The sequence below is a fragment of the Delphinapterus leucas genome, chromosome 14 (assembly GCF_059928025.1).
Source record: "Delphinapterus leucas isolate spDelLeu-1000000601 "Yukka" chromosome 14, BTC_Dleu_Yukka2, whole genome shotgun sequence".
In the NCBI taxonomy this organism is placed as follows: Eukaryota; Metazoa; Chordata; class Mammalia; order Artiodactyla; family Monodontidae; genus Delphinapterus; species Delphinapterus leucas.
Genome location: NC_143142.1, coordinates 69,810,213 through 69,837,678, shown reverse-complemented (window position 1 = coordinate 69,837,678; position 27,466 = coordinate 69,810,213). Strand labels below are relative to the sequence as shown.

Here is a 27,466-nt window from a genome sequence, read left to right as displayed (position 1 = left end):
ATTTATTTAAAGTTTTTTTTTTTGATGTGGACCTTTTTTTGTGTGTGTGGTTCGCGGGCCTCTCACTGCTGTGGCCTCTCCCGTTGCCGAGCACGGGCTCCGGACGCGCAGGCTCAGCGGTCATGGCTCACGGGCCCAGGTGCTCCACGGCATGTGGGATCTTCCCGGACCGGGGCACGAACCCGTGTCGCCTGCATCGGCAGGTGGACTGTCAACCACTGTGCCACCAGGAAAGCCCGATGTGGACTATTTTTAAAGTCTTTATTGAATTTGTTACAATATTGCTTCTGTTTTATGTTCTGGTTTTTTTTGGCCACGAGGCATGTGGGATCTTAGCTCCCTGACCAGGGATCAAACCCGTACCCCCTGCATTGGAAGGTGAAGTCTTAACTACTGGACCAACAGGGAAGTCCCCCACATACACTTTAGACTCAGCTTGTCCAGTCTTCTTCAAAACCTGCCAGGATTTAAATCTATAGATCAATTTGGGGGAGAATTAACATTTTTACAATATTAAGTCTTACAATTCACTAACCTGGTATATCCCACCATTAAGATTTTATAGTTTTCAGTCTAGACATCTTACATCTTTAATTGATTTCTAGGTATTTGATGTTTTTTGATGCTATTCTGATTACATTTAAATTTTTTCTAGTTATCTGTTGCTAATATGAAGAAATAAGCTGAATTTTGTATATTGACTATGTATTCAGTTATCTTCCTAAATTCATTTCTTAGATAGTGAGTTTCTCCAACTTTGCACATGAACAAACATATCAACTGCAAACGAGAGTTTTATTTCTTCCTTGCCAATCCTTAAACCTTTGATTTCTTTTTTTCCGTGTCTTATTTCACTGGCTTGGAATGCTAATACGATCTTGAATAAAAGTGATAGCAGACATCCTTGTCTGTTATTGTAATACCAGGGAACGTTTTTAATGATTCTCCATTAAATATGATGCTTGCTGTAGGTTTTTTGGTAAATACCCTTTGTCAAATTAAGGAAATTCACTATATTCCTAGTTTACTAAGAATATTTTTCATGAATGGGTATTGAATTTTATCAAATTATTTTCCCTACCTAGTTAAATGATATAATGATCTCTTTTCTGTTAATAGGGTGAATTACAGTGATTGGTTGATGTGGTAAATTGCAAGACTTGATTTTTTTAGATGGAAAAACCTTTAAACATACCTTGAATTCCTGGATTAAGCTCAGTGTGGTCATGTTGTGTTATCACTGTTTAGATTTGGTGTTACTTTGTTTAGGATATTTTGCATTTATAGTCACAAGAGAGATTGATGTGCATTTTTCTTTTCTCATAATTTTCTTCTCAAGCTTTAGTATCAAGGTTTTGCTGGCCTTGTAAAATAAGCTGGGAGGTGATTTCTCTTTTAATATTCTCTGGAAGAATTTGTGGAAGATTGGTACTTTTCTTTAAATGTTTGGAAGGCTTAATTGTGAAGTCATCTCAGCCTAATTTGTTGTTGTTTTTAAGTGGGAGGCCTTGAAATTGCAGATTCAGTTTATTTAATGAGTACATGGATGAATATTCATAGTTCCTATACCAACTTTGAGAACATGTTTTTCTAGGAATTTGTGCATTTCATAATTTTCAAGTTAATGATATAAGGATGCTCATAATATTTTCTAGTAATATTTTTAATGTTTGTAGTATCTGTGATACCCTCTTTTCTCTGATGTTGGTAGTATCTAGGTGAAAGGGTGGAATGAAGTATTGGGGAGAGCTTTCTTAACAAGTTTTGAACTCAGTCTATACATGCACATTTCCCCATGGAAAACCAAACTCCTACTTTTATCATCAAATGTATTAAGATAATATTTATTTTATGGAAGTTAGTTAACTATAATGGGTTAAGCTTTGTCTTATTTGACACTTACTGCCTTGAAGTAATTTTCTAGTAATATTGGAACCTTTGTTTTCTCATTGTCTATATTTGCTTTCTGTTTCTTTACTCTTTATTGTCAGCTTTTTGAGTCCCTTTATTTTTAGAAATTTTTTTTTTTCCATAAAATATACAGTTGATTTTTTTTTTTCCTATCTGTTCTGAGGGTCTTTTTTTCTTTTATAGCTGAGTTGACCATTATATTTATTGATTTTATAGATATGTTTGGTCTTGATTCTATCATTCTATTTATATACTGTTTTTAATATTTTATTGTCATTTTCTGGTATTAATATTTTTGTTCTGAGGTCTGGGTTTTCCACTTAAATTCATACTTCTGATAATTTTGAGGATTTGTAACCTGATTTTAGTTCTAGTCATTGCTCAATGTCATGTTTTAAATAGTATGTATGTACTTTTATTTCTTGATTTATTGATATTAAAAAGGAAATAGTATCTATTAATGTCCCACTATAAAAATGAGGAATTACTTTATACTATTGAAATTAGTTTCAGGGAAGCTCTTCTGAAGGGCCTCTCTTCTGATAAACAACTAGTGATAGCTCTCTATCAGAGATTAAAGTTCTTGCGCTTGAGTGGGTTTTGAAATCATTAACTCATTTATTAAACAGAGTATATTGTTGCTTCTATTACAGGTGCTGTACAAACACACAAATCAGTCATGCATCCTCTCCTTATAAAACTTTCAATCTAATAAGGGAAACAAACACTGAACAAATAATTTCAACTGTGTGGAAATGTGACATACAAGAAATAAAGGAACATAGCTACATCCTTATATAGACTTACATATTAATAAGAAAATTGTTACAACTTTTCCTGTGGGAGTAACACATGAAAAACTTATAGGCCTCATGAGCAAGTATTCTTATTCCATGGTTATCTTAGGGTAACAGTACCTTTTCAGGTACTTGGCAAGTATTACCTACCAACTTTGTGTAAGTGAAGTGGCGTTCATGACAGAGTTCAGACGAGCAGCTGCAGCGGACGGCTACTGCACCTCCATCCTCCTCAGCTCTACTGCCTCTTGCTTCATCCTTCCATCCTCTCCAGCCCAAACTGTTATCTTTTGCCTTCACAAGTGATCTCACTGTAGTTTGCACAGCCACATGAGTCAAGCTTTTCCTTGATTTACATAATAATTTTCTTGTCATTATCTAGCCCTTTCTTCCTAGCCCACTACCCCAAAATAAAAGGGTATCTCATGTTTGTCTTTTGATGTTTGCAGGCCATGGTATTTAAGTTAAGTTGTTGTTTTTGCTGACCAAAACTAGCAACTCAGATATCATATGGGGTTGATTTGAAATAGAGCAGTTTATAAACTGGACAGCAAATTCCTTCTGGGCAGGAAACATTGTTCTTCTGTGTAGCCCTAACCCAGTGTCTTGCATATTTAGCTTTTCATGAATCACTGAATATAAAGTGTACATTTTTGGGGTTTTGGTTTAGTCTGCAAATACATGACAAGATCCTTTGTTCTTTGATTAGATTTAGCAAAAGCCTTAGAAAAGTGAATAAGATATTCATCGAATTTATGAAATCCTAACATTGGAAAATATTCTAAACAATACAATAAAATTTTTATGTTTTCAAAGAACTTCCTCGTTTTATATCAGTGTTTATCTTCTGAGGTAGATAAGGCAGTTATTAGAACTTATATTTTACTAGTGAAGATACATCCAAAGGCGATTAAGTGACTTCTCTAAGACAGCACATCTATTTAATGGTTGAGTCAGGACCAAAGCATTAAACTTCCAAACCAGTGGTTTTCCTGTTACCCTGTATTCCCTCTACTTAGCCACAAATTCATCCCATGAAATTTGAGTGTCTCGCATCATGCTCTTGACAGAGATGAAGACTGTGCAAGTTAAAATTCATAAAATGGTTAAATTTTAAATGTAACTTTTGGTTCTTCTACTTTGCAAAGTATTAACACTTCTGTGCTCAAATACTTTAAAAGGTATATTACATCTTTGTTTTTTAATGTTGATAATTATTTTGTTTTGTTCTGTTTTGTTTTAAATATTTATTTATTTATTTGGTTGCGCCAGATCTTAGTTGTGTCAGGCAGGCTCCTTAGTTGCAGCTCAAGGGCTCCTTAGGTGTGGCTCGCTGGCTCCTTAGTTGCGGCACACAGGCAGGCTCCTTAGTTGTGGAATGCGAACTCTTAGTTGTGGCGTGTGAACTCTTACTTGCAGCATGCATGTGGGATCTAGTTCCCTTACCAGGGATTGAACCTGGGCCCCCTGCATTGGGAGTGCGAAGTCTTAACCACTGCGCCACGAGGGAAGTCCCGGTATATTTCATCTCATACATTTTAAATATTTGTTTTTATTAGAAAAATTGCTTATAGTCTTATTTCTTTGATAATTACTGTTAGAAGTCTTTTGTTTTGTTAGAAGTCTTTTGTCAATCTGTTGCCTAACAGTAACAGAAAATACAGAAACATACAGAGAAGCATCATAAAAGGCAGACTTCCATAAGTCTTCTGACAGCAGGTAGGGCAAAGGAGGCTTGAATCAGGAATTGGATTGGGTAATTAGAAGGTTACTGTGACTTTGGGCAGGTCAGTGTTAATATAATAGTAGGAGTAGAGTCGAGGTTAGAAGGAAAGAATGAATGGAAGGTGAGGAAATAAGAAAGTTTCTCTCCTGGTGGAAGGAGGAAGACAGATGGTTTGAGGGAGATGTAGTTAAATAAGGACACTTTTTATGTTAGCCATGTTCCAGTGTATCTGTCACTTCAGGGGAAGAATTCCAAGGAGAGGAAGGGGTAAAATGGAAAGTGTGAGAGGAGGACTTTTTAAATTGATGGGCGGGATCAGAAGGAGGCAGGAGAAGATATGACCAAGCATCATTGTAGAGAAGCTGTCGGAAAGACAGCAGGACACTTATTCCTCTGAGACAGGAGAAAAGTAAAGGAAGGGCAAAATGGTCCAGGGGCGATCTTGTGGGGCAGGGAGGATAACTGAAGAAATTTGGGGCCTTTAGACTTCAGTTGCTGGTGTTTCTAGTCAGCTGTGGAGTCAATTATTACAGGCTTCTTGGCTTAGGAGCTAATATTCAGCTTGTGGTATTTAAAATGAGCAATAAGAAATAGAAGTTTGGATATATAGCAGTTTTAGATGAATTTAGTTTCATTATTGAAATCTCAGTGTGTTCTATATAGTCAGTTTGATTTTTTCTAATGGAGATTATAATTTCAAAAGGGAAGGGAAGATGTAATTTAAGACAAGATATGAAAATTATATGAAGATCTAAGTTTTAAGTTTTTGTATGGCTCAGTTTGGCGGGATGCGTTTTTCCCTGGACTTTTAATTTAATATTGGCCAGGCCCTACTGATAGCTACATACTAAGAATTTGTGGAAGTTAAAATGTTCAAGATCAACCCATGGTTCTATTTTGTTACCATACCTATATTTGAACACCTGAAGTCATTCTGAATGGAGCTGTGTTTTTCTCAGTAGTCAGTGACATCTTTGCACATACATATGGTCTCTGATCCTGTGGTAATAATAGAGAACTTCCTCTAAAATCTGTACACACAGATGCTTTTCAACTTACAGGTTGGGATATAAGATGTCGTGTTGCAGTCATTTGGAACTCCACATCTTCCAATGGAAATATTATAAATGGTTCTAGTGTCCTAGACCAGCCCATAAAAGACGATTAAATCTAGAGTGTGTCTGAATTACTAAAAATAATTACTGTTTATAACCATGTTTCTATCAGGAAGTGTGTTCAATTTCAACTCTTAAGGTAAGAAGTGTTTCTCCCACTTCTGCTTTATCTTACTCCCCCCCTGGCTGTCTGGCAGTGACGAAAGAGGCACCCAGCTCCAGGCCACTTAGTGTGGTTCTGGTAAGGCCCGGGAATGGAGAGCTGGGATAGAGACTCTTTGAAAGTCAAGAAAGGGGCTGGTGTGGTGATGCATATGCCAGGGGAGGGCCTCCCTTCTGTCTCAGCTGTGAGATCTGGGCCCCTGCCACTGTAAACCTCCTGTCTCCTCTCCCCTTTTTCTTTCTCTGGACACCTGGTTCTTAGCCAGACCTGATTTTGTCCTCCTGCCCCGACCCCAAATACCTGGGGAAATTTGGCAGTGTCCAGAGACATTTTGGCTGTTATAACTGGGGTGGTGCTACTCGTATCTAGTGGGTGTAGACCAAGGATGTCGCTAAAAATTGAGAACCAAGAATTATCCAACTTGACACGTCAGTAATGCCAAGATTGAGAAACTCAGCTCTAGGCTACTGCCACTGGTTTGAGTTTTTTGCCTTCTTGCTTCACTGAGGAACAGAAATGTCGTTTGTTTCCAGATTCTTTTCTACCTTCTGTTCTTGAAACAAGCTCATAGCCTTTTGAGGTTTCTCTAAGGGCTCTACTATCACCACAAGATGGAAATAGATGGAGTAAAAATAACAAGAAAATTACAGTTTCAGGAAATCTTAATGAAAAGCTTCCATGTTATCCACTCACTGTACTTTAAATAGAACAAAATTCTCATCCCTCTTTAGGCTTCTGTCCTTCTTCCCCATTATGGTTTCCTCATTCCCTGGGCTTCCCTTCTTCCTACCGTACAGCTCAGTCGCAGAGGCTTTGGCAGGGGTCCTCTCTCCAGTCCTCCAAATGAGGAGTGACAAGAGGGAAGAGAAATCCTTGGGCTGTTTTGACGCAGAGTGAGGGGAAGTTTCCTTTGTTATTGCGTAGATCCGGCCAGAACAATTTTCTATTGCCCTGCTACCTTTAAGGAATTCACAGAATGAGATTATACCACAGCGTTTCCCTAAGTGCTGCTACACGGCACGGGGGTCTCCTGTCTCTGCTGGTCTCTCCTCCTTTCCACCCGGCACGGTAGTTACCACCCCTTTGGCTTCCTGGGCATGTGACCTGAGCAGTTCCTTTCTAGGGCCCGTGCCTGGTCAAGTGCTGTGCTGTCATCATGAAATAATCTTAATAACTTTCGGAACAAGAGCCTCACATTTTCATTTGGTACTGGGCCTTGCAAACTGTGTAGCTTACCAGAGTTCTCCCAGCCAACCTTGGGCCCAGGAGGGGCGCAGACTGGCTTGGATGAGAAAAGGAAGGGGAAGGGTTTTAAGATACTTAGAGTAGCAAGAAGGCCCCCCCGCTGAAAATCTGGGCGGGACTGGCAGACCGGAATGCATGTCTCAGTCTTACTTTGTAAATACGCACCTTTCCGAGCTGACTCTTTTTGCTGTGTTTATATTTGTTAATTTTAGTAAGATGATGACCAATTACTTACTAGGTACTATTGTGTGATGAACAGTGTGCTAGACGCCGTGGGTAAAACGAAGTAGTAAACTGATACTTGCTCTCTATGGGTTATCTTCAAGTGTTTATAAAACCTCCTCATGTAGTGTCCATAACCATTTGAGATTGTTTTTATTGTCCCATTCCATAGGGTAGGAAGCTGAAACGGGCTATGTTACTTGTCTAAGTTTATAAAGCTAGTAAATGACAAAGAATGGATTTGAACCTAGGTCCGTCTGACTCTGAAGGCCAGTCCCGTTCACTCAGCTACTCAGAAGTTCAGTCTTCCTACTGTCCAGTTGACTCTCAAGTTGAGGTCATGAGTGTACATAGGAGGTCAATTTCTTTTAATCAGTGAATTCTTTTAAAACACTACACAGTGCTTTTCAAATTACATATAATGGTGGATGAAAATGTGTATTTGATCTAGATGCTTTTCCTTGTGTTCATGAGAAATAGGTATTTGCATAAGTAACCTAAAAAAGTACTCTTACAGAAAAAAACTCAAAAGTCTTCCATTCTATAAGCTTCATAAATCACTCCATCTCTCCTGTTTTATGAAACATCCATTGGAGCTAACACTCCATTGTTAATGTGACTTATCTGAAGGAGTTTTCTTGGAGTACGGGTTTCTGTCTTTAATTTTTATCCACCAAATAAAAAATGTGTTGTTCAATGTCATTGATATTTGCGATTAATTCTAAGAAAGTAATTTGTAGAGAATATATTTTATACCAATTCTTTGGTTTTTATCATGTGAGCTACCCCACATATTTTTTTTTTAATATTTATTTATTTTGGGGACTTCCCTGGTAGCACAGTGGTTAGGAATCCGTCCTCCAGTGCAGGAGACATGGGTTCGAGGCCTGGTCTGGGAAGATCCTACATGCTGTGGAACAACTAAGCCCGTGCGCCACAACTACTGAGCCTGTGCTCTAGAGCTCGTGAGCCACAAATACTGAAGCCCGCGAGCCACAACTACTGAGCCTGCGTGCCTAGAGCCCATGCTCCTCAACAAGAGAAGCCACTGCAATGAGAAGCCTGTGCACCACATTGAAGAGTAGCCCCCGCTCGCTGCAACTAGAGAGATCCCATGTGCAGCAACAAAGACCCAACGCAGCCAAAAATAAATAAATAAAAATATATATATATATATATATATATATATTTATTTATTTATTTATTTGGATGCACTGGGTCTTAGTTGCGGCAGGTGGGCTCCTTAGTTGCGGCTCATCAGCTCCTTAGTTGTGGCATGAGAGCTCTTAGCTGTGGCATGCATGTGGAATCTAGTTCCCTGACCAGGGATCGAACCCGGGCCCCCCGCATTGGGAGCGCAGAGTCTTAGCCGCTGCACCACCAGGGATGTCCCTTGGTATCATCTTGAAACCCTGTGCCAGCTTTAGCCAAAATACATTACACGGCCAGGCCTCTTAATTCTACATGAGGAGGAGGCAGGCGTCGGCACCAGTCACCTACAGTGGGCAATTTACACAGCATTACTTAGCTGGTAAATGGATTAAGAGCAACTTGACAATTTTCTTAGCAGTTACTGATCTTTCATCTGCCTTTGATTTCATGACTACAAGGGTCTCAGGCCTGTTACTGTTAGCACAGAGCCATGCATGTAAGTGTTCTTCCAGAGCTTTTACTGTTAAGACCAGGACGGTTTAATCACACTGACCTGAGTTTTAATTCCAGCTGCACCGCTGACTAGTTGTGCACCTTTGGTGAGTTACTGTAGGTGGGACCAATGATGTCTTCTTCAAAATGCTGTAGGAAAGACCGAATTACTGTATGTAAAACCCTGAGCACAGTGCCAGGCTGAAGGAAAGGGCTCAGTGGGTAAGTGGGAGTTGTCATCCTCCTCCTCTTATTCCACCAAGAGGATATGCCTGGGCACAAACAGAACTTTGGGCAAGCCCTTTTTCTGTTTACACCTAAATAATTTGGTATACTCTTAAATATACTTTGACACACGCCTTCCTGCAGTGAAAAATAGAAAGGCAAATACCTTCCTCCTGTTCTCTGTGAGGAGAGGATAGCATGATGTGTTTTTTATCTTTTGGTAGAATCAGGAATAACTCGGGGGTCTCGGTGATCAGTGTACACAGCCCTGTGTGTGTACTGCCGTTCTCTCAGCACAGACCAGACCAGCCTTTTTCAAATTGAGATCCCCGGCCTGCATCAGAATCACCTAAGACACTGGTTAAAAAAATAAAATAAAGGCCAGCTCTCTAACCCCAGACCTACTGAACAGAATCTCTGGGGCTGAGGTCTTAGAACATGCGTATAAAATAAGCCACCCTGGTTATTCTTGTGTATAAAAACCATTTAGAAATACTGGCCCATACTCTCTGTCTCACTCCCCTGCCTTTGCTTAAGCTATTTCCTTGGCTTGGAGTAGTCTTTCCTCTTCTATAGAATTCTTATACATTTTTGGAATGCTAACTCTTCCTAAAAGTCCTTCCAGATTCTCCCAAATTGGAAGTTAATTTTGTATCTTCATTATTGCAATTATTACAGTCTACCTCATAGAGTTTCGCTAGTTTTTCACCAAACAGTAAGCAGCCAGAGGGCAGTGGTTGCCTGATTGCCAGTTATCCTGATAACTATCCCTGGTGCCCAGCAAAGTGCTTTGTGTATAATGGGCACTAAAAGAGTATCTGTAATTTGGATGGATTCTCTACTGCTTTTTTCCAATAAAACCTTCTGTTCTGACTTCCTCCGAAGAGCACAGATCCCTTCAGAGTACGTATTATTAAGCTCAGGGTGATGGAGGACAGTCCTAATAAACATGATCAGCCTTACATCCCAGCACATCAGAATTGGGATGTGTGTTTGTGTATGATATGAGCAATTGTTTGACACCCCCATTTCTTCCTCACCCTCATCTTTGGATATCATTTGTAAGGCATGTTGAAAGAGTCTGCCAAAGTCCTAGTTATAACACATCATCATGCTTGTCCTCTGGGACTCTAAGATAAAGTACTTGCAGCTGTGCTTCCACTGATGTCATAGAGGTGTTTCCTACATTCATGTGAGGAGCAAAGGTGTAGAGATGAACTCCACTTTCTAGTAAGATGGTTTCTCCAAAGCTGCACTGTCCCTGTCAGTGATATTTTAGGCACTCTTTTTCATTTGGGACAACTTTTAATCACATCCTGTGCTTCTCTATCAACTGGCTTGTTGGACCGGGCATTGCCCAGATCGTTGGCAATATAAAGTGATGCACACATGGGAGCTATCCAGTTCTCTTATATACTGGAGGGTGACAAAGAAAACATGATATTAGAGGAGGGTCTGATTAGTGGCGATTAGAAAGGGATGTAATAACTGAGAGGGATAGCACATTAGGGAGTTTCTCCAAATATTAGATCCTTAAAAGTCTTACATTGATTATTTGACCTCACACAAGGCAGCAAGGTTAAGCCGTGAAAACTATTGGATTTGGCAGGTGAAATCAGATTTTCATTGGGTAGGTTAGGATTTATGAAGGCAATAGTGTTCATGAAAGTATGGTGGAGAAGACAGCTGTCCTAGTGGGGGACTCCTCACAAATTTAGGGAGATTCATCTTTTCGATATTTCTGTCTTTAGATTTCTACTGGAAATTCAATAAAAAGAACTCTAGATTACCACAGTTAATCACCTAGTAAACACATGGAATACATAAATGAGTAGATCAGAAATTTTAATTTCAGGCAGAGGAAGACCTCTCCCTTTTGCTGCAGCCCTCCAAAGCATTCAGGGCTATAAAGTGACCAGAGATAACGAGAAAAGGTCACTGAACTTGGTGAGAGGAGCTGACTAAGTTTTAACAGTAAATTTAATGGAAATTCATGGGATAGGGGGTGGGGTAATAAAGTTGAACTGGGCCTGGGAGAATGAAAATAGTGCATGTTGATCATTCCTTGAGCAATTGGCTTGGGAAAAAAAATGGTAATTGTATCAGCGGGATGAAGTTTATGTTTATAAAAAAAAAAAACAGAGAGTACAATTCCAGCACCCCAAGGAATTCCCTTGTGCTAACCCCTTGCAGTGAAACCCTCCCTCCACCCCTAATCCCTGGCAACCATCCCTATAGTATTTTCTTTTTTAGGCTGTCATATAAATTCAATCATACAATATGTAAAAGACTGGACTACTTCACTTAGCATAATGCCTGCTCAGTATAAATTTTAAACATATTTCAAAGTACAAAGAATCCCCTCTCCAAAACAAAACAAGCAGGAACCTGAGAAGATGGGTGTAGAGAAAGTGAGTTAGGGACATATTGAAATGTAAACAGACATCTAGCTCATGAAGATGGTTCCAGTCCTCATGGAACCTAGGCAAGCTTGTTAGCTTTGAACGCATGGTGGACAGGATGGAGAGGAGGGCAGTGGTACCCCTGACCAGTTAAATATTTTCTTTTCTCAAACTAGCCTCCTTTCCTGCTCTGAACTTTCCCACTACCTCCCCACTTCTCAGGGTGGGTAGGGGCAGGGAGAAATACACACATACGCACTTACACATTCATAAATACATGTATCTCCATTTCATGGCATAAGCATTTCATTTATAAAGAGCTCATCAACCTTTCAGTTTCAGCTTCGCATTTAGTTGAGGGCTATCAGATGACGCGTAGTGGTACCAGGATTTGTAATCTAGAGCTGTACACTTGTTTCTCAATCCAAGATTTATTCTGCAAAATTTTTCTTTCTAAATTTTTTTTCCTTCAAATTAATAGGAATTTAAACATTAAAAATTATAGAGGGTAAACAATTTAACTTTTGCTATCTAGAATTGGAATTTTTAGGTGTAATTTGTTAGTAATCATCTCTGTACAAGGTTTTCAAACTTGGTTTTTGGCAGTGTTATTTTTACAAATTATATATATATATATATATATAATTTTATTATAAAAGCACTTACTAATCTCATATTCACTGACTCCCTCTGTATGCTTTTTCATTAGGAATTAACTGCACTTTCGTTTTTCTTGTTTTTTTCCTATAGTTGTGATATTCAAAGCATAGATGATTGTTATTTCCCCAAAGAGGAAAAGCAGGCAGACTTTCTTGAGACATTTATCACATTCATTAATTATTACCTTCACCTAACTATTTTTCTCATGACGGTTGATATGTTCATGTCCTCATATGTGTTGACCACATACATATTCTGCTGCTGATGTAATTTGTGTGGAGATACAAGGAGCTGTTAACCATATACCAGAGGTCTTCAAAGGACAGTGAAGCAGGTTACTCTTGGTGCTAGCATTGTGGTTATTATATAATCTAACATATTATTGTTCTGCCATAAATAGAAGTATTTTACTGTATCTTTTCATTTGTCTGGAAGGCGATTATTTGATACTTTTCATATATCCTGAAGTTAGAATATAAGCCTGAAAAGCCCTCAGAGTGGTCAAAATTTGTTAAAAGTAAATGTGATGATCCTTATTCCTACTCTGTGACAGGTGTTTACATATATTGCTTTATTTAATCTCCACAGTAATCTTATGTGATAGTCATTGCTGCCACATTTTACAGAAGAGGAAATTGAAACTCTGGAGGTTATAGAACTTGTCCAGGGTCATACATCTATAGCTGGGCTCTCAACTTGGGTTTGTGTGTCCCTCAAGATCCTGATTCTGAGCCCATTTACTCCCACATTCAGTCATTCACACAAATATTTTTTCAGTATTTACCATGTGACAGGCCCTGGGTATCCAGGGTTAAAGACAGGTATATCGAATCCTGAGGAATTCCTTTATCTGTTTTTTGGGCTATAGTAAATATGAAGCAGACTAGAAAAGAGATGAGGCTTAAGGACAAAGACACTATCTTATCTACTGTTGCATCCACAGGACAAGCACAGCACATAGTAGGAGCTCAATAAATACATGTCGAATGGATGAATGATATTAGTGAGAAGTAATAGCCAACTAGGAGAGAGAACTAAGTGTAGGAAGGGTATAAAATCAAACAGAACTGTCCTGGACCATTTAGTGTTTGAATAAGCAATTGCGTACCTCACTAGCCCCAGAGGGTGTGAAGAGACTTCAGTGTGCTCACTGGTGCCAGAAGGATGACCTGGGGCCCCCGAGTGGCTAAGGCAACCCAGGCTCTGTGCAACAGGAAGAGAGTCACTCATGAACATTACATCCTGTTTAAAAAGCAAGGAAGTATGTAAGACATTTTAGGCAAGTTTCCATTAAAAAATGGCCTTTTCCCCTTAAAGTATGCTAAAGGCCTAAACTTCAGTGTCTTGGAAAAATCACATAGATGGAGGAGTTATTTCCCAAACAATATTGGATTAAGAGGTATTACATAATATAGTTTTTTTCTTTCCTGGTAAATTATAACATTAAATTTTCATGCCAAATGAATCTTTAAAAAATTCAAGTTATACTCTTTGGAAGATACCTTATAAAGGACTATATATAGTACATAGCACATAAAAATCTATTGTATGTAACAAGTGAATATAGGTTGCATAGAATAACAAAAGTTTTTGAGTAATATAACTTGAAAGAATTATGATGTGTTGAAGTCATGTTTGGAATATCATTTAGCTTTTTGTAAGGAAAAAGTGGGGAAATTAGGAAACTACTGAAATGATTTCAATTTCATTATTCAACAGCATCGATGCGCTACTTTCTTGTCCCAAGAATGTATCTATTAACAGTGATGTTTTGCCTTACAGCTTTTCTGGGAGAAGAGGCTACAAGGACTTAGTGCATCAGATGTAACTGAACAAATTATAAAAACCATGGAACTACCTAAAGGTCTTCAAGGTATTATCCAAGTTCAGTTGAGAAGTACCTACTATGTGCCAGGCTCTGTGTTAGGTGCAGTGGAGTCAGACATGATTGAGACAAGTCTTTGCTTTGGGGACTGTATGCCTTGCTGGATGAGGTACCTCTTGGGTTTTAGTAAACCCAGAGGAAATGTACCTGAAAAGCTTGTATGTTGCAGGGATGCGTCAGGGCAGTGTCTCACTTAAGATTTTTTTCTGCGTGTACATTTTGGCTTTAGGTTAGTTAGGTTCGTCATGTAAATTAACGCATGTTCTGCTTTTAGAACCAAATGCAGCTGAATGATAGGATGTCCCAAGCTTCCTGCTCAAAGCAGCATCTGGCCCCAGCACATGCTCTTTCTGTCCTCCTCTTATCAAAAGAGCAGCTAACAGCTCTCCTTCTGCCTCTCCCTCCACAAACTGCTGCTGCAAGTAGCAGTGGGAGCAGATGCCCGTTGGTCCAGTGACAGGAGTGAGTGGGATCTGGGGTGGAGAGCTCAGCTGCTGGTATGCTTGTCATATCATATGTTAATTCCAACTTCTAGAGAAGCATTATTTTTCAAGTATTGGAACTTTGGCTTCTGAAACTTGATACATTGTGGATTGCTCAAAAATCCTCATAATTCATGGTTAGAATATTGTCTCATCCCTCTGTGCTCTTGGAAATTATTGCTTTAACTGGTTTAACAAGTTTAGGACTTTAAGCAATGCACTTAAATGTAGCCATGGTTCCAGTCTCCTACATGTAGTCAAGGTGTGCAGTTTTTAATTCTGTTAATTTGAATATTTTGTTAGGTATTTGAAAAAGCTGTTAAAGGTGCAGGTACAGCGTACTTGCATTGGCTTTTCCTTTGAAATCCCTACACAAAAAAGATAAGTTTTGAGATATGGCTAGAAATGAATGTTAAACAGCTACAGGGGAAACTATTCCAGGATCCTAGGGACACATTAATAGGGATACTGGAGTGTAATATGACCTTAGAAGGGACTTAGATATTAAAATAATTGAACTTGCTTGTGGAAATCTAGCCAACTTTTAAAAAGTTTAATACTTTGGAAAATGTATTTTTAAGTTATGTTAAAGTTTTATTATAATACTCAGGTATTTTGTTACTGTTTCTTTAATGTTAATTCTTTGGTGTATAATAACTAAATAGATATGCTATTGTCCTTTGCTGCTTTGGCTTGTGTCAGTTTTAAATAGCTGATCCCAAATGAATATAAAGATATCAGTTGTTTTAGGTTACATAAGGTTTGCTCAGCACATCTAGAAATTTCCTTTAACTCATATATGTTTCTAATTGCAGGAGTTGGTCCAGGTAGTAATGATGAGACCCTTTTATCTGCTGTTGCCAGTGCTTTGCACACAAGCTCTGCACCGATCACAGGGCAAGTCTCCGCTGCTGTGGAAAAGAACCCCGCTGTTTGGCTTAACACATCTCAACCCCTCTGCAAGGCTTTCATTGTCACAGATGAAGACATTAGGTAAGGCAGCTTAACATGGCTTCAAAAGCTTGTCTTTTACACTTGTTACATTTTATACTGCCTGTTAGGTTCCGTGGCACATCTAGTAAGTGATGAATCAATCAGAAGGAGCTTTTGTGAAACTAATGAAAGGTGATAGAGAACATTTAAAACAAATACATGCTTGAAAAAGGTAGCAGTGCCGTGTATAAGGCATATCATCACGATGATGTCCAAAGGACAGATCAGTTGTACTCTCTCCACATCATTTTTGCAGTGTCTTATGAAATCTGGGGTTCTGCCTTTCTGCTCTAAGAACCCCTTCATTCAGTTATGCCTTTTGTGATTGCTGACTGCATTGGTTTGTCTGCAGTAGCAGTTCATTGCCGTGCTACTTTAAGTTCAGTTGTGTTTTCAAAATTCAGTTTACTTATCTTGATTATATTTACCTCACTTAAGCTCAATTTAGAGATTTATTTATCTCTACTTAAACCTGTTTCAAGTAAAAATTTAAGGTGACTCCAAAGACACACACACACACACACACACACACACACACACACACACACACACACACACACACACACACACACACACACACACACACACACTGAAGCCAGATAAGAAGCAAATGAGAAGAAAGACAAAGCAAATGAGGAGCGGACACAAGGTGCATCTTTTAACATCTTTTACTCTTTCTGAGGCTGGGCCACAAATTAGGTTTTTAGCAGCAAATTTTGAAAGGAAGACATATAGCTCAGATTGATAATGCCCAAGGAGTATAAGCAAACCATTGCTCAAGAGAAACAAAACTATTCCAGATATTTAAGACCACAAAGAAATTTTTATATGGGATTTATGAACTTCAGTATTATTACTCTAGAATGATTATATAGTATACTGTATTTTCTTTAAATATAGGGCAGTGTGTACACTTCACTATTTCTATCCTCTGAATATAAACCAGAAAGCTTTACTGGAGTATTATTCCTAGACCAAACCGGCAGAAGGCACTTTTGAATTAAAAAATATGTATTATATTTGTATTTTTTTTGTAAATCCATGAAAGTTGGCATGAGAATGTTTTTAAATGCCTGAATCTAGCTAGGTTTATAATTGGAAAGCCTTTCCTGGGTTTTAAAGTGGTTCCTTTTGCAAAGATGTAGAATGGTTCAAAGTTGCATTCAGATGCCTTTATTACATAGAATTTACGATCAGTGTTATTTTTTAAGAAAAACAAAATGTAAAATCAAGGAAGGGAATCAACTTGCTCTTTGGACGATTCTTACCTTTGAGGAAGGAAATTACTCAGGAGACAAGTTCCTATCTGTCTTGGAATGAGTACCCAGTTAATCAGCAGGGATTCCTCCAGGTCATTATGGGGGTTGACTGAGGTTCTCTGAGTGATGTCTTGGGAATGCTGACAGCTTCAACACCAGATCTTTTGACAGTGGAGGAAGCTGTCTCAAAGCCAAATCTGGATGCTTTCCTTTTAGGGTAAACTTGTCTAACAAATTGTCCATTTGATTTCATTGTCATAACAGAAATTATTAAGCAAACATTTCTTGTTGAATTAGTACAGGTTCAAAATACATGACTGCAAATGGAATTGTTACCCTTTCTCCAATTGGGTAGCCAATAATCTGTCTGTATTAAACCTTCAACTAAGAATCTCAACATTAAGCACATATATTTTCATCAGTCTTGATACTGTTTTCACCCACGGGTGTATTTGTTTTCTAATACTGAGTAACAAGTTCTCACAAACCTCACAGCTTAAAACAATACCTATTTATAGCTCTCAGTTCAGTAGGTCAGAAGTCTGGGACAGGCATGACTGGATTCCCTTCCCGGGGTCTTACAAAGCTGAAATCCAAGCGTCGGTAGGACTGCAGGCCTTCTGGAGCTTGGGCTCCTCCTAAGTTTGTTGCAGAATTCATTTCTTTGTAGTTGTAAGAATGAGGCCCCTGTTCTCTTGTTGACTGTGGGATGAGGCCGTTCACAGCAGTTAAAGGCTGCCAGCATTTCCTTGCCCCATGGCTCCCTTAATATCCCCTCTCCTGCTTCTTTCTGGAAGGGCCCAGCCCCTTTTAAAGCCTCTTCTTATTAGATCAGGCCCTCTATGATAATCCCTTTTGATTAACTCAAGGTCAGTTATTAGTAACCTAATCATAGAATGATAGCTCAGTCATATTCGTAAGTTCTGCCTGCCCTTAGGGGAGAGAATTGTACTAGGAATGTAAGCAGGGGCAGGTGGGGACACCTTGGGGACTGTGTTAGAATTCTGCCCACCACATCCAGCAGATGCTTTAATTTCAGTTTTCATAAATGTGGGAAGCAGTGCTCAAGACAAAAGAGAAACAGTGGCCAATGTCAAGAGTTTCAGATATACTTCTCTAGCCAAAAGCACCATTCCTTCCATTTTCTTTGTCTTCCTGATGGGGTGACTTTAGGGCAGTTGTGTAGACTCTCATACACTGTTACTAGGCATGAGAGACTGCCATGAGACTGATAAGCCATTTATCATAAAGCTGGAGTCACTGAGCCAGTGGCAGGGCTAACTGTATAAGAAATAAACATTGTGTTCTTCATGACTCTGCTCCACTCTATGAAAATCGGTTGAACTTCAGTTTCTGTTAATATGATCGAGGCTACAGAGCTCGATTAATTCAGTGACAGATCCCCTCTTTTTGAAAATTCATTTAAAACGTATAAGTCCAAACCTTTTATCTCTTTGTGCTGTTTTTAGAGTTTAGTAAAGATGACGTCTAAAGTTTCTGTGTTTACACAGTATATGTTAATTTTACTACCTTGGACATGGTCTCATGAGATAGACGTGGGGACTAGACTACAGTAAACACGACTTTACAACTGGTTGAGTGCCCAAGGGGTGAATACTCAGGGCATCTTAGTGGAGTCTTCTGGAACATTGCTCCTCTACCCTTCTGCTTTCCCAGGTTTGGGGCATTGTTATAATTTGTCTTCCTCAACTATTGATGGAGAAAATCACTTCTTCTTTCAGTAGAGCCATCAGTATTCCTTGTTGCATCTCTTATTTGTCCCAGGGCTGCTCCGTCTCCCATTCTGTATCCATCCTAACCACCTTTCCTTTGGTCTCAGGAGGTGACTCGTCCTGTTTTCTAATCAAGGCTCATCCTCCCAGCTGGGCCTTTGCCTCTCTCCCTTTCTTGCTTTTTTCTAAGTCTTTTACTTAGCCAGTCTTGTCCCTTCCCTTGTGTCTTCAACCATTGCCTCTCCACTGGGTTCCGGAGGCAAATTTCTATTTACCATCTTCATTTGCTAGAACTGTTTTAGGAATCCCTCTCTTGCCCTGTCAAGGAGCTAGTCTTCGTCTTTTTCCTGCTTTTTTAAGATGAGTTGTATACCAATAGCCTTTCTTCCTGTGCTTTGTTTTTCACCTAATGGTTCTGAACTTTTTTATGACTCGGTGTTATTAACTCTCACTTTTGAGGTTCCCTTAGAGTCCCCAAGACACAGGGAAACTTGTGGCATATTCTTAACCTACTCAGCTCATCTCAGTTCAAGAGTCTTTTCATTCCCTGTCCTTGGTGTACAGGATCACGTGGTCTTGGTTCCTTCCTGATGGCCTGCTCCCAGCAGGCCTGGGAACCCAGGGAGAACTCCAACTACCTTTCCCCTGACATAGCAGAGAGTGGCGGCGAGATCCCAGCTCATCATGCCTCCACCTCCTCTGTCTTTCTCAGTGCTTCACTGAGCAAATCTCTTCTCCTTCTTTATTTTCTGTATTCCTTCCCTGCTTTTAAATTATTTCTAATTATCCTTATAGGAATAACCCTGAATCTTCACACATTTGAAGTTTGTGAAGTTGTAGAAAAGGTCACGGAAATAAATCTACTCCTGCCGGAATTCTCTGTGAGATGAGGGCTATCTGCCTGTCTGAATGTCCCTCTTTTTGACAGAGTTCATTCCCCATGTGACTTGGTTTTGTGAGGGTAGAAGCAACTTTTGCAAAGTCTAAGGAGAAGGAAATGTATGTTTCTCAGGAATTTTCATGACTTTGAAGTAAAGATAAACCATTTCGGCAGCTTCATTGTTCCAGTACTGGCCAAATTATTAGTATCTTTTTACTCTGTTTTTAAAAAGGAAACAGGAAGAGCGAGTACAACAAGTGCGTAAGAAATTGGAAGAAGCACTGATGGCAGACATCTTGTCACGAGCTGCTGATACGGAGGAGATGGGCATTGAAATGGACAGTGGAGATGAAGCCTAAGATTAGCATCAGGTAAAGCAACACCGGAGAGACGTGGAACTTAAGGTCTTTTATTTCCTCGCTTTTGCCCTTGTCGCCTGATTCAGCAGTGCCCACAAAGCCTTCTCGTCTGCAGATCCTGTGCATGTGCTGTTGTTTGGCCCCTCTATACTGAAGGACCATATAAGCGTGGCATCCTTTTGTTCTCATTATGTGAAGATGGTCACACCCCTGCAGCCACTTGCAAGGGATCTGGTCTCCAAGGTGTCACCAGAGAAAAGCAGAAGGAGGAGGAAAGGACTCTGCCAGGGAGGGAGAAGCAGCTGCAGGAGATGAAGGCACCATCACCTCTACCACAGTAGCTCTCTGGGGTCTGTTGTCCCCTCTGTAAAATTATGGTCACAAAGTAGGCCAAAATCCCTCCTTCTTTCCCTCCGTTTCTGTTCTCTCTAGCACAGACTTGGTGCAGGGAGAATGAGAAGGACATTTTAAAGTAGGATAAATAATTTACCTTAAAAAGCACAAATTATGAACCGGTCCTGAACTCACGTAGGAGTCTCACAGTCTGTTCCATCGGGTACATGTTCTCTTCAGACGATTACGCTCCCGTCTCCAAGGGTTTATGTGGCATGTTGCTTCCCAACTTCTATCCTGCTTCGTTTTGGGGGCCATGTCTTTCTGCCACCCCCAAGCCAATTATTTATTTGCATCCTCTGAAGGCAAAACTGAGCGGTGGGTGGTGGTGTTGGGAGGGAAGGAGAAAGGGATGGGCCGAGAAGCAGAGCGAGCGGAGCCGAGTGGGAGTCTCACCCCGTGGCGCCCTTCGAGCCCGTCTCTGCCCCTCACACCTCGTCCTCATAGTCGGTCCTGCATTCAGTGCTGGGTCCTGGGGACACCCCCACGCTCACAGAGCTTTCCATACAGTTGTATGAAACAGATGCTCACATAGCTGTATGATCACCAACTGTGATCAGTGCGATAAAGGGAAAATGAAGGTGCTGGGAGAGCCACTGGCGGGGGAGCTAATGCGATGTGAGGGCCAACAAGAATTTGGGGATGTGGCATTTACAGTGAGCCTGAAAGGCGGGTAGGAGTGAGCAGGAGAAGTTAGGGGGAAACGGTTCTCATCCAAAGAAATAGCAGGGACAACTCAGTTCCTTTAAGGAGCAAAGGAAAGGTCACTGTGGTTGGCATGTAGGAAGTCTGGGGAGGGTTAGAAAGTGTGGAGACGAATCAAATCCTGGTGAGCCTTGTGCATTCTTAAGGATTCTGAGCTTCGTCATTGAAACCACTGGGAACCCACTGAAGGCTGCGTAAAGCGATTAGATGTGCTTATTTATAAGGTCCCTACGGCTGCTGCGTGAAAAAGGATGTCCTTTCTAAGGAAAGCTTAGAAGCAGGGAGACCAGTTAGGAGGCTGCCGTAGTCCCCCAAGAGGTGATGGTGGCTTCACGAGGGTCTCAGCAGCGGATGTGGAGAAAAAGAGGAAAAGGCCAATTTGAGATGTATTTGGAGGTAGAATCGACTTGACTGGGTGACTGACTGTTAGTGAGGGTGAGAGAGTGGGATGAATGACTCCAGGTGTTTTACCGGAGCCACTGGATGGATGGGGAGCGGTCCTGTTTAGAGGGTCATACTGAGGGTGTTGTATGCAGGGGGGATGAATTCATTGTTAACACAGTCTTTCCTTCCCATCAGTGCTTTGTCTTAATTCAGGGAGTGGCCCATGCCACAGTGACACAGATCAGGTAATAATCACAGTGTCTTCCATTTACATAGTCAGGGACAGCAGCAACATTTCGGTCACACAGTTTCCTGACCACGCAGAACCTTTTAAATCGAGTTCAGTGCTATTTTAAGTGGTTTTGTTTTGTTTTCCATATTGAGGACAGGAAGATGCCGTGTTGACACTGAATCTTGTTTTCCACTCCGATCAGGATGTGTTTTATGGACTTTGATGAGCGGACTTAATGTGTGTAAAGTCTCTCAGAGGCAAGTCTGCAGCGTGTTTCTTTTCTGCAGAGACTTCAGTGCAGTGTGGGAATCTGGACCATTGCGCCTGCACCACATCAGAACCGACTCTGGGAAAGCCCTCTTCTTCTCCAGAGCTTTTTGTTGCTTTTCAGACTTTTTTCCTGAAAACAATTTAGAATAATCAAGGGTCATGTAGTTGAGGTTTTACGGGACCCTCACTTACTTTGCAGATTAATTTGCAGGTTGACGTCAGGGCAGCACCCTAATCTATGTAAGCGAGCCTGTGGTTAATGCACGAATAAACTAATTAAAGTTGAGGGATTAAAGTTTTAATATGTACTTAAAGAGTAGCCATCACTTTGGCATGGTGCTAGGGAGAGATCTGCATTACGTGTATCATATTCTAAACTTGAGAATGGTATTATTAGACCAGGCCATTAGACTTGTAGGTTATGGAAGATTTAGATGTACTTCTTAATTATCAAAATTAAATTTACCTAAATCACCAATTTAGCCCCCCACGTACATCTAAAGTGTTTAATAAACCAGAGCACTGCCGCATGACTTAATTAGGTGTTCATAATAACCTGTGGAATAGGTAGGACTTAGCTTGACTAAAGGTGGGACATGGTCAAGTTCACATGGCTGCCAAGAGATGGAACCTGTAACATGCGGTTCTATTTAGGTCTGTTCACCGCATTATGACATGGATGCTCTTTCTGACGGTCCTTATTAGCAAAATGGACCTTAATTTGTATGTATACATATATTTGGCAGGCGCAGAGTTTAGGAAGCTGTCAGCGGAGGTGTAACTCCAAGTTTCGTGCAGTCGCAAGGAGAGATTTCAGCTCTGCTCCCTTAGTCACACAGCCCCTGGGGCTCAGCTGTGGTTTCAGCCCACCTCTGCGTGTGTTCCTCCCGCCAGAATCTGCTCCAGAGATTGCCGGAACAGATGAGCCCGTCAGGGAGGACGGAACTGAGGCTGTTATTGGTCGGGGCGAGCAGGCGTGCGTGCGTGCGTGCGTGTGCCCATGTGTGTGTGTGTGTGTGTGTGTGTACACACACCATCAATAGCAGGTTGAGGTTTGCTGTGTCACTTAAGATTTTACACTCAAGAGGAGTGCCCAGCTTATCAAACATTTTAGGAGTGACTGCAAGAAGAAGAAAACTATAAGAACAAAAGTGTTAAAACCTTTAGCTGTAAATGAGCTGGAGTATCAAATACATAAGCAGTTGAATTGGCAGTTGCACAGTACCATTTCACCCAAGTTAAGCAGTAATAAAACTTCAGTACATTTCTATCATCTGTAGATTCTGAGAAGTAAAATAAATTATTGTGAAATAAAATAAATCATTGTTAGAAATTTTCCTAAAAAGGTATGTTTGGATTTGGCTACGTCTGTTATGTTTTCTTCATTTGTATGCCCTGTGATTTCTCTTTTTATGCTGATTTAATTAATGATAGAAAATATTTTCCTAAGCATACAAAGGGATACATATGATTTATTTGAAAATGAAGTGAGTATTAAGGGTTATTTTCAAAATAAAACACTTGAAACAATGAAGGGAAATGTTGAGCACTTTTTATGTACAAAGTGCTGTAACTAAATGCTATCAGGCTCTAAAAATCCTGTTCTGAGTGAAATTTGGCCTCTAACTGTTTTGCTGACCTTACCTGAGAAATCACTGAATTACTTAAGTTTGTTTGTTTTTTCTTACAGGTAACTTTCGACCGACTTTCCCCAAGAGAAAATTCCTAGAATTGAACAAAAACGTTTCCACTGGGTTTCACCTGTAAGAAAAAAATGCACCCAAGCACATAGAGCTTTTTAATAGCACTAACCAATGCCTTTTTAGATGTATTTTTGATGTATATATCTATTATTCAAAAATGATGTTTATTTTGAGTCCCAGGACTTAAAATTAGCCTTTTGTAATATCTGTCAAGCAGGACCCTGAAGATGAAGCTGAGCTTTTCATGCCAGGTGCAATCTACTGGAAATGTAGCACTTAACGTGAAATATTCGTCTCCCCCGCAATTTTAATATGAACGGATCAGGAGTTACCAAATAAATTTCCCAATGAAAGCTTATCGTGACTTCACTGTATATAAACAGATTTTTATACTTTATTGAAAGAGGACACCTGTACATTCTTCCATCATCACTGTAAAGACAAATAAATGATTCTATTCACAGACTGATTGGAATTCTTTCTGTTAAGGAGCAACAATACATAGCCCCTCCTTAGGATTCCTGGTTCACATTCAACTGTGATCCCTGGGACTTAGGTTTGAAATGGAGGTAGTAGCAAATAGTTCATACATTTGCAGTGTGCCTCTGGATATCATGACAATTGCGCTGCTTTCAGCAGAATTATAAGTTGTTGTGTAGCATGGGTAATTTTTTTCCCCTTGCCTGTAACGAGTACTTTTGTTAGTTCTATAAAAATAAGGCATTTTCTTCCCTTGGGCATGAGTTAGGTACACAGGTGCGCTTCAGATGTTACTGGAAGTCCATGTCTGTTTTTCTAGAACATTTTACATTTTCCAGCGTCTGCTGGCTTACAGAGTTAACAGGTGCAGGTCAGACCCTTTGCCACAAAGAGAGGCATTTTTCTGGGCAGAGTTGCTTAATGAACCAGATTGTAATACTTTGCTAACTACTACCCGGCCTCCAAAGTATTAACATCTTTTTTTCTGTTGAAACTCACAAGCGTTAACTTCATTACCAGTTAAATTCCTTGATATCTAATTACTAAAACTGGCATAGCATTGAGAAATGAGTTTTAAAAATCAAAACATACTTAAAGTAATCTGATGCCAAAGAAAGGAGGGAGTGGTTATAAGCAAATTTAAGTACATTTTGAGAAATAGAGCAAACATGTTTTCTTTCTGTACGAAGGGTTTATGCACTTCTTAACTCTGAGTTCTTTCAAAATCAGATGTGATGTGATCAAGGACGTGACCAAACCCCTCTAAACGTCACTTGTACACTTCTTTTATCACTACCTCCAGCACCCTTCCCGTTTCCGAGGAGGGGAAAGAAAAGAAAACAGTGAAAGCAATATGACTGGCTAGGTTTGAGCTGCTGTCTCTCTGGACCTTATGCAAAACTACATAGATATCACCTTGGAATTCCTGATTTCCATGCAATTTTGATCTCTGGGCTTTAGGCCACCTATTTCCACAGAGTAATCCTGCTGGCAAAAAAGCAGAGATACTTGCAGACTCTGGGAAGACGAGTGGCAGAGGGTGCCCGCTCTGGGCCCTTCCCACTGTCCCCGTTGGGGTGGCAGTGGGAAGTTAACAATAGTATTGATTTCTTTTTAAGAGCTATTATGACTAGTTAGAATGAATGTCTAAAGGCTTTGCTTAGACTCCTCAAAGTTCACGAGTCTTCATTTGTAATCAGGCTTGGGGTAACTTCACCTTGGTGATCATATGTTCTTTTCACAAAGCAATCCAACCAAGACGTACATGCCTTTATAAACAAATTTTGTAAAAGGAAAAACACACACGTACAAAACTTTGATTTTTGTCCTTATATACATTGCTCAGGTAGAGAACAAGGTTTGAAAGCTGTTACATGGTGTCTAGCTGGGAACTATCCCATAAGTCCAGGTGTTCCCAGTATACCCGCGGGACATGTCCAAAAATAAATGCATCATCTTATCCCCCAGACCTACCACCATCTTGCATTCCCTAACTTGTGTAAAAGCAAATCATCTGATCCAGTTGCCCAAGGCAGAAGCCCAGGAGAGATCCCAGATGCCACTCTTCCCCTTGCCTCCAATAGCCCATCAATCCTGTTAGAATTGTTAACCACATTGCTCACACCTTCATCTACATCTCTTCTCCGTTCCTGCACCCACTGCCTCCTTTGCTCTCCTCTGCTCTTTCAGCGGCTTCCTTTTATTTTTCACCTGTCCCCTTCCCCTTCTTCCCTCCCCATCCCTCCTTCTCCTCCATGTAGTCATCAGAATGGTCCTGGAAGCAAATGTGACCTTATCATTTCCCTGCTCGAAACTCCTCACTTCTCCGTGTATGCAGTTTAGAATCATGCGTAAGAAGGAGCACTTTGAAATGGAGAGAACCTGTGTCCGAACCCTGGTTTTGCCATTTGTGTGACTTGTCAGGTTACTTAATGTCTTTGAGCCTGTTCCTCCTCAGTGAAATAGGAATAATAATACCTACCTCATAGTGTCGTTGTGAGGACTAAAGGAGATACTGTTTGTCAAGTGTTAGCACAGTGCCTGGCGCATAGTGAGGGCTCCTGTTGGAGCGGGCGCTCTCGCTATTATCTCTGCAGGTGTCATTTTATGTCACTTCCAAGAGGCACTCGCTGATAACCCTAACTACCCTCCACTTTATAAATACCCGCAATACTTTATTTTCTGCCTTGGCACTCTGTTTATTTCCTTTGTAGAAATCTTCTAAATCTGTATTTTATTTATTTGTTGACTTTTTGTCTGTCTATCTACTAGAATGTAAGCTCCCTGAGGGCAAGGATGTGTCTGTCTTGTTCCCTGTTATAACCCCAGCGCTTAGCCTAGTGCTTGGCACACAGTGAGCACTCAATAAGTGTGTGTTGAATAAATGGACAAATGATCAAAAGCCTCTTCACGATCTGATGCCTGCCTACTTGTCTAGCTCATCCTGCCACTGTCCCCGCTGCACCTTCGGCTCAAGAAAAACCACATCACCTGCTCCTTTGAAGTGCCCCTTGGGCCTCTGTGTCTTTGCACCTGTCGTTCCCTTTGCCTGCCTGTCTACATGGCCAATTCCTGAGCACTGGTCAAGTCACAGCTCCCTCCTCTGAAGCTGTCCCTGGTTTCTCCAGGCAGATGTTCTTTTCCCCCCCTTCCAAATTCCCACTGCACTTTGTCAATACCTCCACGGAAGCACTTTACTGTATTGTATTGTAAATTGTTTGGATGTCTGTTTCTACTTTTAGACTGTAAGCACAGTGAAGGCAGAGATTGCATCTTTTCATCCTCATGTCCCCAGAGCCTAGCGCTGTGCCTGGCATATAACAGTTTGTCAATAAATACTTGTTGAATGAATTAGTGAACAAAGCGTCTTGCAGTTGGAAAAATCTTGCAAGACGTATGTATTATTACAGAAAGGGATGCCCCTGGCGGCTTCCGGGGTAGTTTTTTGTGCTAGAGAGGAGATCTAGAAAGCATTATGTAATCTCTTTGAATAGAAGATGACTTGTTTGAATTTCTAAAATAAGTTGAACAATATAGATCTTCATAAATGATTGCAAAAGATATCAAAAAGCTTTGTGATCCCTCAAATGCTACGAAGTCCAAAATAAATATTTGCACTATTAGTATTTCCATAGTAAATGCTATGCGAAAATGTACAGCAATAAATTTTGAAGCTTTAAAAATGTTTGTGTAAGTTATCTTCAATGATCTATGAATCTATGGAGAACATCTAGGACCTGTGTTTCCCAGACATAGGGGCTTCAGACTGGGGTTAGGGGCCCTAAGCTTTCAAGCTTATCCAGTGATACTGCTTTCATTTGTTACTGAGACAAAGTGCTCAGTCATGCTGCTGGCATGTCCAGTGAACAGAAAGGTCTGGAAGGGCTCTCCACAGAATCAGGTGGCGGCCACACTTGACCTCGTGAGGCCATAGCCTCCGAACCTCCACTAAGACTGTCATAGCTCCCTTGTCCTGCCCGCCTTCACTGCTGGGATGCATATATGACCGCTATACGAAATCTACTTCAGTGGCTACCAAATCCACAGGTGGAGTCATCACATCAGTCAAAATAGCATTAGCTATGGGATTGAGAATCAG

The 27,466-nt window shown here is 40.4% G+C and overlaps 1 protein-coding gene across 1 annotated transcript in view; it reads left to right on the top strand.

Annotated features, from left to right (window-relative positions):
* Positions 1–23,853, top strand: part of MBD2 (methyl-CpG binding domain protein 2) — a 76,409-nt gene extending 52,556 nt beyond the window's left edge. Inside the window, exons 4-7 of the mRNA XM_022584464.3 lie at positions 13,893–13,983; positions 15,293–15,470; positions 19,575–19,713; positions 23,376–23,853. Of these exons, the coding sequence (XP_022440172.1) occupies positions 13,893–13,983; positions 15,293–15,470; positions 19,575–19,701 (396 nt within the window). The 3' untranslated portion in view covers positions 19,702–19,713; positions 23,376–23,853. The remainder of the gene's footprint in view (positions 1–13,892; positions 13,984–15,292; positions 15,471–19,574; positions 19,714–23,375) is intronic.
* The last annotated feature ends 3,613 nt before the right edge of the window (positions 23,854–27,466 follow it).